The 14,283-nt window shown below is 45.1% G+C and overlaps 1 protein-coding gene across 1 annotated transcript in view; it reads left to right on the forward strand.

The window, feature by feature from the left end:
• The first annotated feature begins 244 nt into the window (after positions 1-244).
• LOC134401976 (solute carrier family 2, facilitated glucose transporter member 5-like) overlaps positions 245-14,283 on the forward strand; it is a 134,978-nt gene continuing 120,939 nt past the window's right edge. Inside the window, exon 1 of the mRNA XM_063131338.1 lies at positions 245-352. Coding sequence (XP_062987408.1) covers positions 245-352 — 108 coding nt within the window. The remainder of the gene's footprint in view (positions 353-14,283) is intronic.

Here is a 14,283-nt window from a genome sequence, read left to right on the forward strand (position 1 = left end):
AAGGATGGCAGGGTGGGTGGCACAGGGGGAGGGCGTGTGAGATCGCGCCGCGCGCCGCCCGAGCAAGCAGCCGAGTGGCGCTTGCCCGGGCAATGCCTGGCATGGGGTGGCATTGCCCAGGCAAGCGCCGCTCGGCTGCTTGCTCGGGCGGCGCGCGGCGCGATCTCCCCCCCCATGCCACCCACCCTGCCATCCTTCGCCCTCCCCTCTCTTCCCCCCCCAGGCCGACGGGCACAGCGCTCGTATGACCAGCGGAGGCCGAGTCCTCACCGTGACAGCTGTCAAGAAGGACCTTGTGTCTGCACTGGAAGAAGCCAACAAAGGAGTGGGAGTCATTCGCTGTGCCAGGCAGGTCCGCGGCTTTTCGCGGCTACTCGTGAGTAAGCGAGTAGCCGTGAAAAGCCGCAGAAGTCGTTAGACATTCCCCAGCTCCGGCCTGAGGCTGGAGCTGGGGAAAAGGCGCACCATAAGCGAATTCGCTTATGGCGCGTTGGAGGAGGCCTCAGAGTGGCCTGCCACCGGATTCCCCTGTGCGTCATCTGGACGCACAGCAGGGAAACCGGGTCAGGAGGCGCACTAAGGCCTCATCTAGCAAGGCCCTCAGTAGAAGGACGCTTCCTATGTTCTTATCTACTGGGGACACTCTGCATGCAAAACATGAGCTAGCTTTGGAGGTTCCAATATGGAGGTGTCCTACCACATGCTGGAAGAAGGAAGTAGGAGCAGTGAGTGGTCAGGTACAAAACTCACTAATGGAGGAGGAACCTGGATTGTGAGATCCCAATGGCATTGAGTATGGGTTGAGGACCTGTGGAAGGAGAAACATGGATTTTGGCTCACTAGGTTCCCTAAAAGACCCTCAGCTTAAAGAGGTTGTCTAATGGCCATGGCAGCAGCCATAACCAGTAGAGGCTAGTGGATCCTACTTCAGTGGCATGGTGAATCCACTCTGGATTTCATTCAGAACCAGCCAGACCTCTAAAGGGGCTATCTAAGGCATTGAACCCATTTTTTTGGGGGGGGGGGTAGGGTTCAGAAGTTTGGATAGCTCTGTTAGAGCTCCGACTGCTTCTGTTTGAAACCCAGAGCAGATTCACCATCCTGGCCATAACATTGCCTTACCAGAGGTCAAGACAGCAGTTTCAAGTTGCATGACCAATTCAAGGGCACGTGGTAGTGAGATGAGCCCCTCCCAACGAAGAGAGCAGGGGCTCTGGGGCTCAGTCAACAGCCTGTGCTCTGAGTTGTGCCACCCGAGGTTGCATTTCTCTTCCCTGGAGACTCCTACTGAGACTATAATTTAGCGGCATTAAAAGTAGTAGCAGCTGCAATATCTGCCCAGTGCTGCTGGTCTGAAATGGGATGAACACATCGCTGTAGCACTTCATGGCCTCTAGCCAGGTAAGCATCCGTTCCAAACGAGCCACTTTAATTGCCTGGTAAGATAGAAGATTTGCTGAGGCCCCGAGAATCGTCCCGAATGACAGGGGATCCTACCTTTATTACAGCCACATCACTCAAGCTGTTGTAAAGTCAAGTCATGTGTCAGCCATTCCATCACCGGCCTCAATTTCCAAGGCATAATATCTTGGTCGTTTCAAATTGCATTGGGATGAAACCTGAAGCATACAGTGTCAGCCTGGGCGAATCTTCATTTAATCAGTCCAAATTGGGTTAAACTTCATCCCAATGAAAGTTAAGGTATAAAGTGGGACACAGTTTGGTCCGCGATTCTTCACACACGTATCCCGCCTGCCCATCCCTTCGCAATGCCTCAGCAATTTGCTAAGTGTGCTAGTGAAGCAACATCAAGGGAGATGGAGGGACACGGGTGTAAAGATCCTTTAACTACTCCAGAGAGCTTGGTTGAGGGAAACTAGAGCTGAATCTCACATGCTCCCATTTTGACTTATCAGGTAGAAAGTAGAGATGTCAGTGGAATAGAGTGTAAATGCCTGTTGGGTACCTTCCCCCTGCCGTTACTTGTGATCTTTCTGGGGGCATCTGGCTTTTTAAGGCCTCAGAAATCATGCTCCACTAGTCAGAGCAGTGAAAGCTGTGGGGCTGGGAGCAGCACCTTGAAGAGGTCCTTTACAGCTCAGGTTGGTTCTGACCTACATCCAGAATGGACTCACAGTCCCACTGAAATCAGAGCCACCAGCCTCCACTGAGCCAGGCACATGGGCAGATCAAGCGAAGTGAAGCAAAGCGAAGCAAAGCTTCCTTCCTTCCTTCCTTCCTTCCTTCCTTCCTTCCTTCCTTCCTTCCTCTCACACACATATCCAGTGGAGGCTGGTGCTTCCGATTTCAGTAGGGTTGTGAGTCTGTTCTGGTTTTCAGCCAGCCAGAACGCCAAAGGAGCTATCCAACATGCTGAACCCATATGGAGGGGAGAGATAGGCCTAAACATCTTGGCTAGCTCCTTTAGCATTCTGGCTGGCTTTGACTGAAACTCTGAATGGACTCACAACCCCATCAAATTCTGAGCCACCAGCCTCCACTGCAAACATCACAGATGGTATAATTGGGAACCATCAGAGCTGTACTGGACCCTTTGTGCTTGGTTGCCTCCAAACATCCCTCCATCTATTCAAGAGAGTAACCCCACCCTGGCTAACACTCTTCTCACCTGCAGAAAGTGCGTAGGAGAATGAAAGGCCAATTGGTCATGCTCTGTTCACTTCCCCAGGGGAGGAATGGAGGAGGCTGTTGGGTAACAGAGACAACCAGCAGAACATTGCAGGGCAATTTGTGGTCTTCCTCCAGATGTTTTGGCCTGCAACTCCCATGATCTCTCAATATTGGCCAGGGCTGATGGGGACTGTAAACCAAAGCATATGGAGAAGTATGAGTTGTTTCATTCTTATAAGATATCCAAGTATGGAGGGAAGTTGAGAGCATCAGAAAGCCAGAGATGTGAACCTACCCCTACTTCAGAGAGATGGAGAGAGGGGGGGGAAGAGGAGGAGGAGGAGGAGGAAGAGGAAGAGGAGGAGGAGGAGGAGCATGAGTGCAGGGCAAAGGGAAAAGAAGAACTCCAATCTTTTTCTCCCGGTCCTAATTTTCATTTTCCTCATTCTTGCACACTCTGTAGTGGCTACAGATGGGATTGTTGTAACTCAAAGCTTTCAAACCTGATGCATGAGTCTTGTTTTGTGGATTGCATAGCCCTTACCTGCCCATTTTCCCAGAAGAACTTTGTTCATTTTTCCTCTCGTTCTCTTATTAAAAACCAGATATCATCAGTTTAAAGGTCCAGAAAAGGCTATGCTCACTGGGAGTTGTGAGCCGAGCAGAGCTTCATGGATTTGGCTGTCCTTGTAAGAACCAGTTAGCTCTTGTTTCTATGTTCTGGCCTTTCAGGTGATTTGAATTTCATGTTCTAGCTGTTCAAATGACAGAGCCTGCTACAGTAAGATTTTCAAATCAGTTTTTAGCAGAAGCATTCTGACTAGAGGCAAATTTGCAAGGAACGGCCATCCTCCCCTCCACATCTTCCTCACATTCAGCCAAAGATTTCAGGGAAAGAAAATCCTTTATGCTTGTAATTTTGTGTAAATGGGGCTATTTATGGCCGCCATTTTGCACAAATGGTGATTTCCATAAATTGCTTACCCACACTTTTCTGCAAAATGGCAGCTCACGGGTAAGCAGGATGATGCTTGCTGCTCACTGGGTGTCCGCGGACCATCCTGAGGCACTGAACAGTTTCGGGATTCGAACGAGCTGTGTATGATGCAGGCAGACATGAGTTTGCCCATGCCTAACTCAAACACGGGTGGTTTAAAGTGTGTATTTTGAGAAAGTTGTGCATTTTTCAAGTACCCATGTTATGAATGTGACGGCAAATTTGGGAATTTGGGAACATTTTTTTGGAGAAAATTAACTTCTGTTCACATTTGAGATTGTGAATAGGCCATTTCTGAGTGATTTGTGAACAAAAAGGAAATCCTCAAATGTCCCTAACCAAAATGGGTTGGAAAGTAACAGAAATAGAGAAAATGAGGCATGGTTTGTTTGCTTCAAGCTAATTCATGGCAAAAGCAACAAACTAAGGCCAAGTTAAACTAGGGTGACCATATTTGGGAAACCAAAAAAGAGGACACCTAGTGTGTGTGTGGGGGGAAAGCAGCTTTCTGAGTCCTGCAGAAAGTACATTATTCCCCTGCCACCTTAAAGAACCCGATTGGAGTGGAGGAGAGGAAAGGATTTCATTCTGCACCACCACCATCCACTCCAATTGGGGCCTTTTCTATAATGTCCACGAATGACCCACTTTCCCCTTTAAGACCTCAATTGGAGCTCGGGGTGGGGGAATGACGTGCCTCAAGAAAGCATGTCACTCCCTCCTGCCATGCTAATGGCAGCCTTAAAGAGGAAGGTGTGTCATTCCAGGACATTATTGAAAATTATAGAAAATCCCCCCTGACACCATAGAAAGAACAAAAAACAGGACAAATCCGGGGAAATCCTGACAGTTGGTCACCCTAGTTAAACCATGTAACATGCCATACTGAGCTTACTGCTTGATCAAAGCAGTTTGGTTCAGATGAATAACTCCTTCCTTCCTTCCTTCCTTCCTTCCTTCCTTCCTTCCTTCCTTCCTTCCCCCCCTCTCTCTCTCATGCACACACACACACACACACACACACACACACACAGAAGTAAAATATATGCCAAGAGAGGCCCTGTTCAGACAACATACTAAACCATGATAGTTAAGCATTTTGAACTGAACATTATGGCTTAGCATGTTGTGTGAACCATGACTTAGTGTGTCATGTGAACCATTCCTAATCATGGTGGCTACAAAACCACAGTTTCAAACACACGGCCTAACCACTTGCTGCAAAAGGGTTAAGGCCTAACCACGGCTTAGCGTGTAGTCCGAACAGGCCCAGAGTGTGCATAGCTTCAGGCAACTGTTTTTCAGTGTTGGAGGTGAACAGCTTAGCAATTAAAATTCTGGAAAAGGAGGGGATTTGTGTGAAACTGGGAAAGGAGGGAAAGAGTGAACCCCTGGGCTCCTTGCAGTGGATTTATTGTGGCTGGGTCCAACCCTCACAAAACAGCCATAGTTTGAAATCAGAAGATGGCAGTAGAGTTTGGTATAGAGGCTGCAAGCAGGGCAGCTGAATAGAGAATGACAGCAAGAACTCATTGCTGCCCAAGATTACTTGTTCCTTGGGTATATCAGTGGGGTGGCCAAAAAAAAGGAACAAGGCCAATGGTGGCCTGCCATGCAGACTCATTGTGGGAACCATGACATCAACATGACAGCTGGGGTGATCCTACAGCACCTGACCAGGACTCCGAACAACATAGTGGACTAAACTGTCATCATCATGGTGTATTCAAAGGGATGTGGGATTCTGAAGTTGTCATCGATTCAAGAGAATTTACTTGTTTTATGTAAACTAGCTTAATGTAAGAACATAAGAAGAGCCGTGCTGGATCAGACCAAGGGTCCATCTAGTCCAACACTCTGTCCACACAGTGGCCAACCAGCCGATGAAGGAGACAAACAAGCAACATCACTGTCCTGCCCATGTTTACCAGCAACTGCTGAACATAGGGTTACTGCCTTTGATTACTTGAGTCATAGAATCATAGAATCATAGAATAGCAGAGTTGGAAGGGGCCTACAAGGCCATCGAATCCAACCCCCTGCTCAATGCAGGAATCCACCCTAAAGCATCCCTGACAGATGGTTGTCCAGCTGCCTCTTGAAGGCCTCTAGTGTGGGAGAGCCCACAACCTCCCTAGGTAACGGATTCCATTGTCGTACTGCTCTAACAGTCAGGAAGTTTTTCCTGATGTCCAGCTGATGTCCAGTTAACTCCAACACAGAGTTAAACTATGGAATTTGCTGCCACAAGACATAGTGATGGCCACCAATTTGGTTGGTTTTAAAAGGGGGTTAGACAAATTCATGGAGAGGGCTAGCAATGGCTACTAGTCTGGATGGCTATATGCTACCTTCTCGATCCTCCCAGAGTGAGGACATGGAATAATGGGCTCAAGTTAAAGGAAGCCAGATTCCAGCTGGACATCAGGAAAAACTTCCTGACTGTTAGAGCAGTATAACAATGGAACCAATGACCTAAGGAGGTGGTGGTCTCTCCCACCCTAGAGGCCTTCAAAAGGCAGCTGGACAGCCATCTGTCAGGTATGCTTTAAGGTGGATTCCTGCATTGAGCAGGGGGTTGGACTCGGTGGCCTTGTAGGCCCCTTCCAACTCTACTATTCTATGGTTCTATGACTAGTTACTCCAGCACTAACTGAGAGCAAGTGGCTGGGATTTATAGCCAGGAGATTCCTTCTGGAAGTCCCATTCTCTCAGCTGATAAAGGGCCAACTCTCTTTTCCTATAAGTCTTGGCTACTCCTTGGGAGTTAAGGTTGGAAGGATGAGGAGCCATTTCATCACTGGCCCTCAAGGTGTCCATGTTCACTAGAAGAGTCTGAGATCTGCTCCTCAGAATCAAGAAGAGTCACTTGGATGCAATATGAGATTGGAGGCAGTCGGCCCCAGTTCAGAAGGCACAGGGACTTGTTCTGGTACTTCCTCAGAGTCACTGATGCTGGAGGCTTTAACCCCTAAAGACTCCTGGTCCTAAGCTGTGAGAGAATCATGACTTGCACTTGATGATGTTCAGCCACTGTATGAAGATTTTCCCTTCTGTGTCACTTCTGCGTTCTCCTCTGTGCCACTAAAAGGGAACTAAATATGATCATGAACTCAGAGCCCACAGAGGGGTGGAGAAATCCAGGTTGAATGGGGCTGATATTCCATCAGAGCTTCTGGAAAGGAAGCATTCAGCCATGAGCAAAATCTCCAGCTTTACCATTCCTCATTTACTTCTGCTGGGAATTTACGGACTGCATGTTGGGACCTTTGAAACATACCTTTTGCTTCTGACACTGGGTGACACAGCCCTCACTGGCAGACAACCTTCAATGGGGCTGGCAAAAGTGAAGCTCACCCTCTGCTCCACAATCTGTCAGAATGCTGACATTTTGCTAGTAGGAGTGGACAGATCTACTACAACCAGCACAGGTTGCAGTATTCATTTGATGACCAATTCGTACAGAATGATTTCTAACAGACTCCCCCCCCACACATATATCCCCCACCTTGCTATCACTAGGTGCTTCCTGGGTGACAATTTGAAGGTGAGGTGCATATGATTAGACAATCACAGTGTCCCCTCAGTTCATTGTCTTTTCTTAGTCTCTGATCAGACATGCTATCTGCCCTCAAAGCAATCAAGGTTAAGGGTTAGAATCATCGCTTATCAATCAAGCCCTTATTTTCAGCTTTTTCCCATGCACTGAATACTATGATTTATTCATTCCAGAAACACTTCTCGGAGGGTGGGGGGAAGTTCTGAGGATAGCAGTTCTGGTCATAGGAGGTCCTGGGACAAACTGCAATGCTCAAAGAATTCAATCTTGATGAATTCTAAAATAAACTGACCATATCTGGTCCTCCCATCTTAATGTGAGGAAGGAGGATTGAAACTTGGGCCTTAGCTAGACCTAAGGTTTATCCCGGGATCGTCCCAGGGTCATCACCACCTGTGGCATTTACATGAACAGGGATGACCCTGGGATGATCCCAGGATAAACCTTAGGTCTAGCTAAGGCCTTAGTTATCCTTTGGCTTATTCCCCTTCTGAATGTTCTGATGGAGGTCTTAGCTCAAAAACACATTTCTACAATACATATATTTAAATATGGATTTAAATATGGATTTCCATGCAAATGTAAAAATAAATCATAAAACCATTGAATAGTAGAGTTGGAAGGGGCCTATAAGGTCATTTTTATTGCGCTGCTTTTCCTGCACACAACGGGAAATGGCAGCAAGACATGGGGGAGGTGGACGTCGTCATCAAAAGGATGTGCGAAAAACCGTGAGTGGGCAATAATGAGCATGTGATAAAACACTCAGCTGATGATGCCCAGAGAGAGAGAGAGAGAGAGAGAGAGAGGGTAGAATGGATTATTCTGTCCATCCTCACCCCGTTGCTCTTGGAGGAGTGGCAAGTTCAGATTTCAAAGCTGTTTTTTTAAAAACAACAACAACAATGTTTTACTTCCCAGAATTAAATTCACTTTTATTTATTTATTATTTATTTTATTTATTACATTTTTATACTGCCCAACAGCCAAAGATCGCTGGGTGGTTCACAAAAATTAAAACCATTAATAACATAATAAAACATCCAACAATCTAAAAACCCAAATACAAAATACAATATAAAAAGTACAACCATGATAAAACCATGCAGCAGAAATTGGTATAGGATTAAAATACAGAATTAAAATAGCAAAGTTTAAATTTAGGTGTTAAAGTACTGAGAAAATAAAAAGGTCTTCAGCTGGCGACGAAAAGAATACAGTGTAGGTGCCAGGCGGACCTCTCTGGGGAGTTGATTTCACAGCTGGGGTGCCACAGCGGAGAAGGCCCTCCTCCTAGTAGCCACCTGCCTTACTTCCTTTGGCAGGAGCTCACAGAGAAGGACCCCTGTGGATGATCTTAATGGTACATATGGGAGGAGGTGTTCCTTCAAATAACCTGGCCCCAAGCCATTTAGGGCTTTGTATGTTAGTACCAGCACTTTGAATAAACAACCCTTCCACACAAAGCTAGTCTGATCTAGCACGGCTCTTCTTATGTTCTTTCTCAATTGCACACAAAGGCCAGAACTATTCCAAGCAGAATATGGCACTTTGAAAGTGGTTTGAAAACTCTATGTGGAGTGTGTCCTGAGCCCCAATAGTTGTCACTACTGTGGTGTTACACCCCACAAGTCAGTTCCCAAATGTGTCTGATGTTTGTTAGTCTGTGTTTTTTAGAATGTTGGCCTGAGTGGGTGGAGTTAGAATGTCTGGGAAGGGGGAGTAGTGATATATAAGGAAATGACTGAGGGGATTGAGGGAGACTTTTTAGGTACTCTTAGGTCATAGCTAGACCTAAGGTTTATCCCTGGATCATCCAGGGGTCAAACCTGTTCATCTAGGTGACACACAGGGGATCCAGTGCTCAGGCAGGGGCAAACCCTGGATGATCCCAGGATAAACCTTAGGTCTAGCTGTGGCCTTAGGGTCGTTAGCGCTCTCTCTGTGTTAGCTCTTGGTGTTTAGATAGGGTGACCATATGAAAAGGAAGACAGGGCTCTTGTATTTTTAACAGTTGCATAGAAAAGGGAATTTCAGCAGGGATCATTGTATATATGGAGAAGCTTTTGAAATTCCCTCTTCATCACAACAGTTAAAGCTGCAGGAGCTATACTAGCGTGACCAGATTTAAAAGAGGGCAGGGCACCTGCAGCTTTAACTGCTGTGATGAAGAGGGAATTTCACCAGGTTCTCCATATATACAAATGACACCTGCTGAAATTCCGTTTTCAATACAACTGTTAAAGATACAGGAGCCCTGTCCTCCTTTTCATATGGTCACCCTAGTTTAGAGTACTTGGGTTCTGGAGAGTTTGAGGTTCAGTGTAGAGAGTGGTGTCTTTGGAGTGTGGTGTGCACATAGTTGATGTATATTAAACAATACTGATAATAAAGAAAGCTCAAGAGTGATTGTGTGAGAGAAAGGAAAGCACGTACGTGAATGGGTGAAAGGATTGGATGAAAAGTTTCAAAAAGGTTTTTAAATGTTTTATTTTGAAACAAAGCTTGTGAACTCTTAAAATAAATTTCAATCATTTTGTTTTAACTACCACAAAAATCCCATGTGTCTGTTTGGCATTTATCATCTGAAGATTATACATTTAGCACCCACTCTGACAATAATTCACCTCAGCACATATAATTCACAGCACTTTAATTTATTATTGAAATCCTTCTCCATTTAATCCCTTTCTCCACATAGTTTGGAGAAGGGCGGTGTTTGTCCCTCGCCTCAGGAATATCAAGTGGTGGTGCTTGGCTTGAGCAGGGAGTGTCCGTGGCCAGGCCTGGTGTTCAGCGCCTGTGTCGTGGCAACTACTGTTAAAGCAGTAGTATAGATCCTGCCATTGCAAATCTTGATCATACACTGACTGGAATGACTTCATACTATTTTGTAGCCATTCAGATCTGTGCTGACATCAGTCATGGCAAATAAAGCTCATGCAGAGTGAGGGCAGTGTTCAGAGTGAGGGCAGTGTTCAGAGTGAGAGCAGTGAATAGATGAAGGATTGGGACTTTTCAATTAAAATATTTGCAAAAATTGTATACACATCCCTTTACTTCAGCCGCAGTGTCAACACATGCCTGTTATAGTGCAGGTGTATTTCCTGCTGAAAGGGGAGCAAAAAGAAATTGTGTCAAGGAGCTCACCTCGTAAAGTGGGCTTTCTTTCAGACAGCTGGAAGGTCTGATTTGATTTGACAGGTCAGCTTTCCTGGCAGTTTACAAGATGTCAAGAAATCTATCGAAAAATATCAGGCAAGCTCTTTTTGCAAGCTATAAAATTCCACTTCGGCCGCAGCCAAGGCAGTGTGTTTTGTGCAATATGAAGATGTTACTCTAGTTTTCCATCATGTTTGGCAAAAGAAACAAAGTTATCCTCTAACAGCAGCACCGTCCGCAAAATGTGAGCAGGCATGCGGGGAGCGGAGACACAATAATTTCATCGTGTTTTTAACATGTGGCTCTTCCAAGCCAATCACCTCTAGTAAAATGATATTAAGAAATATCAATGGTGGACTCGCAAAGGTCTTGGCCAGACACTTTGAAGATCTACTCCTGATCAAAGGAGACAATGCCGCGTTAGGTGGAACAGTAGCCTGACATTGCATAAGGCAGATCCTGGTTCACTTGTTCATGAATTAAAAGCCAGTGAAAGGAACTCATATCGGGGACTTCTACATTCAGGTTCTAGCTGACTGATGTGGCCTAAGAGAAGGTTACTATTTCAGTAGCAGGCAGTTTCAGAACCAGCCACAATTTTCACCTTACTGAAATCCAAGGTGAATTATAAGGCAAAGTTTCTGCAGGGTTGTTGTAGATAAAGAGAGAGAGAGAGAGAGAGAGAGAGAGAGAGAGAGAGAGAGACTGGCCTTAGCTAGGCCTAGCAGTCTAGTAGGGTGGGGGTGAAGATCCCACGATATTTTAATCTCAAGATCTCCCCGTCAGTACACACATGGCGACCTCGGAGGGAGAGGCGTTGCGCCCGCCATTTTGTTTCTTTTTTCTTAAGGGGACAGCAGTGCACGAATACTCGTGCACAAAAGGTAAATATTTTTTTTAAAATAATTACTTTTCCCACTCCCACCACCCCACCACCGATGGGCGCAGGGCTCCTGAGGAGCGCTGTGCCCCGTGCGAGGGATCGCAAGGAGCCAGGTCAAAATGTGGCGCCTGGCCACATGTTCCAGTCTCGGGTTCAGCCCGAGACCACAGAAAAACCAGGCCTAAAGGGGAGGGCGAGATCCTGGCCTAAAGGGGAGGGTGAGATCCCTCCCTGATCCAGGGATCCCCTGTGCATCATGTAGACGCACAGTGACGATCCCGTGGATCGCCCTGGGATAAAGCCCCATCTAGCTATGGCCAGAGAGAGAGAGAGAGAGAGAGAGAGAGGGAGAGGGAGAGGGAGAGAGAGAGAGAGATTCACTTAGTGGTGGAATCTCCTATTGTAAAGCTTCTACCACTTGCAGAAGCCCAGTTTTATCATTGTGCAGCTCTCAGATTCAGTACTATCATGCTGCTTATGCAAGCCATGACTCAACCCATTGCACAACTACCAGCACAAGCCAATACACCTGCTACTGTGTAAGCAGTTCCATCATGCATTGCAACTTCATGGAGCGAGATGTTCCTTGTGCTATTTGTGCTGACTGTTCTGCTAGCAGTTGTGATTTTGCCTAACACCCATTCATAAAGACACATGGACGAATAAATAATATTTGGTGTGCATGGGTTTGTTCGTTTTTATTGGAGAATTCCATTGCAAAGTTCTGAGAAGTGCAAATTTGGCAGAATAACTGAATTTTGGTTTGCACATTGCTTTGAGAGTGCAAAATTAGGCAACTTCTCATTAGAATGCAAAGGAAATGAATACTGTCTATTCTGGCTGGCAGTGGAGCCTTTCCCATCATGTGTTGCTTGTTGTTTATTTATTTATTTATGACATCTATATACCGCCCCATAGCCGAAGCTCTCTGGGCGGTTTAAAAAAGTTAAGAACAATGAACATTAAAAACAAATATACAAAAATGTAAAAGCATCAAAACAGCAATATCCATTTAAAACAGCTATTCTGGGGTCAGTTTTAAAACTCAGCAGTTGTTGTTAACTGCCTGGGAGAAGAGAAAAGTCTTAACCTGGCGCTGAAAAGATAACAATGTCTGCCTCATTGAGGAGATCATGTTGTTGTTATTTTAAAACTGGAAACAGATTGGAAACGTGATCTTCTATATTCAAATGTGCTCTTCATGCTAGCTATGGTGCTTTCCCACAGAATCCTTAATTTTTATTACCAGAATAAAGATATTAATTAAAGTTTCCTGGTTTCCGGGGGAGAGAGAGGAACACACACACACACACACACACACACCTGTGTTTTGCTTGCTTTTAAATTTCTGAGCAAACTAGCACTTAAGTCATATTGTGGAATGTTAGATTAAAAGCCAATTAAGCACAATGCTAAATCAGTGCAAATCATATTTTGGTTTTTTTATACAACATAATGAATATCTTGTACAACGGCACAAAAAGGGATTTGGACTGAACGAATTAACCAAATGCACTGACAATTTCAGCAATTCCCCCCCCCTTTATGTTATATATCTTCATTATTCAGAAAATCCTCTCTCTAATCTTTCATTGTAGGAGCATTATAAGAACACCTAAATGCATTAAGTAGCTTCTTTCTTTTTCATTTTTTTTTAATTCATCCCACCTTCCGCTCCCCATGAAGGGTATTTTATTTTTTGCAGGATGCATAATCCAGGCAGGACTCAACCCAATAATCTTTCCTATGAAAGATCCTGGAATTAAATATCAGAAACCGTTGGACCAGTAAGTTGTGGGCAAAGGCTCAGAATTCGCCGTTCCTAAAGCCTCTAAAAGCCTGACAGTCTTACTGCCATTGATAGTGAGATAATCAATTTCTATTCATGATTCTTCAAAATTCTTAGGCTGACTTGGAACGATGGGTATTTATATGCTTATTCTCAGGCAATCCAGGACCCAAAGTATTTTGGGTGCCTTCAAAATTCTCTCCAAATTTGGGGTTCAGAATTACCTGGTTTTGTTTCCAAAGATGAACCAGTGCTGCATTAGGAATCCTCCATTTTTCTTTTCTTTTCATTTTTGTTTTGTTTTGTTTTGAAATCAGATTTTTCTATTGTGCATGACACATGAACAGCTTATGACAGTTTTCAGTTCGTTCAAGTCATTTTTGCTTTCTCCTCCCTCTACGTGAACAATGCATATGTTTCCATTGAAAAGTACTGCAACACAGCAACCTTGTTGCAATTGTCCACATGATGGCATCATGGTTTATTTTGTGCAGTGTTTTACTGATGTGGATGTGTAGTCACATGACATGATAAAACACCACAAAAATGGAAATGTTTCTGTGAGTGTATGATTCATTGCAGCAAGATATTTTGTCGTGGTGTGTGAAGAAATGCTCTGTATATAACTGTTATTGCTATGTAATATTTACTGTGGCCACAGCTAGACCTAAGGTTTATCCTGGGATCATCCAGGGTTCGCAACTGCCTGAGCACTGGATCCCCTGTGTGTCACCTAGATGAACAGGTTTGACCCCTGGACGATCCAGGGATAAACCTTAGGTCTAGCTATGGCCTGTGTGTAGCCTCTGTGACGCTATAGTATATCTGAGTAGGAATGGGGCCTTGTTTTTCTGTTTTGTTTTTACTGTCAAAGGTGTGTGTAGTAGTTAATTAATGATACTCTGAAATGGGGGAGAGAGAGAGAGAATCACTTTGAACATTGTTAGATGGGGCCGGATAAGGTAAATTCAGTTCTGATTGGTTGGGGATTCTAGTGGGAAAGTGTGTTTGGGAAATGAAAGTTAAGGCATAACAGTTGACTGTTGGGGTTTAGTCAGCCTGTGAAAAGAGAGAGAGAGAGGGAGGGGTCTGCTTATGGGTGTGTGGTGTTTTAGAAGGACTAGGAGGAAGCTTGTGGGAAACTGAATCGCTAAGGCCTGAACATTAAGCTATTCCTTCTCTGTGGGATAATCATACATGCCTGGTGTTATGCCAGGAGGCTGCCCTGAGATCTTGCCAGAAGAAGGTTATACAAGCAGGCA

Source organism: Elgaria multicarinata, chromosome 7, assembly GCF_023053635.1.
Source record: "Elgaria multicarinata webbii isolate HBS135686 ecotype San Diego chromosome 7, rElgMul1.1.pri, whole genome shotgun sequence".
NCBI lineage: Eukaryota > Metazoa > Chordata > Lepidosauria > Squamata > Anguidae > Elgaria > Elgaria multicarinata.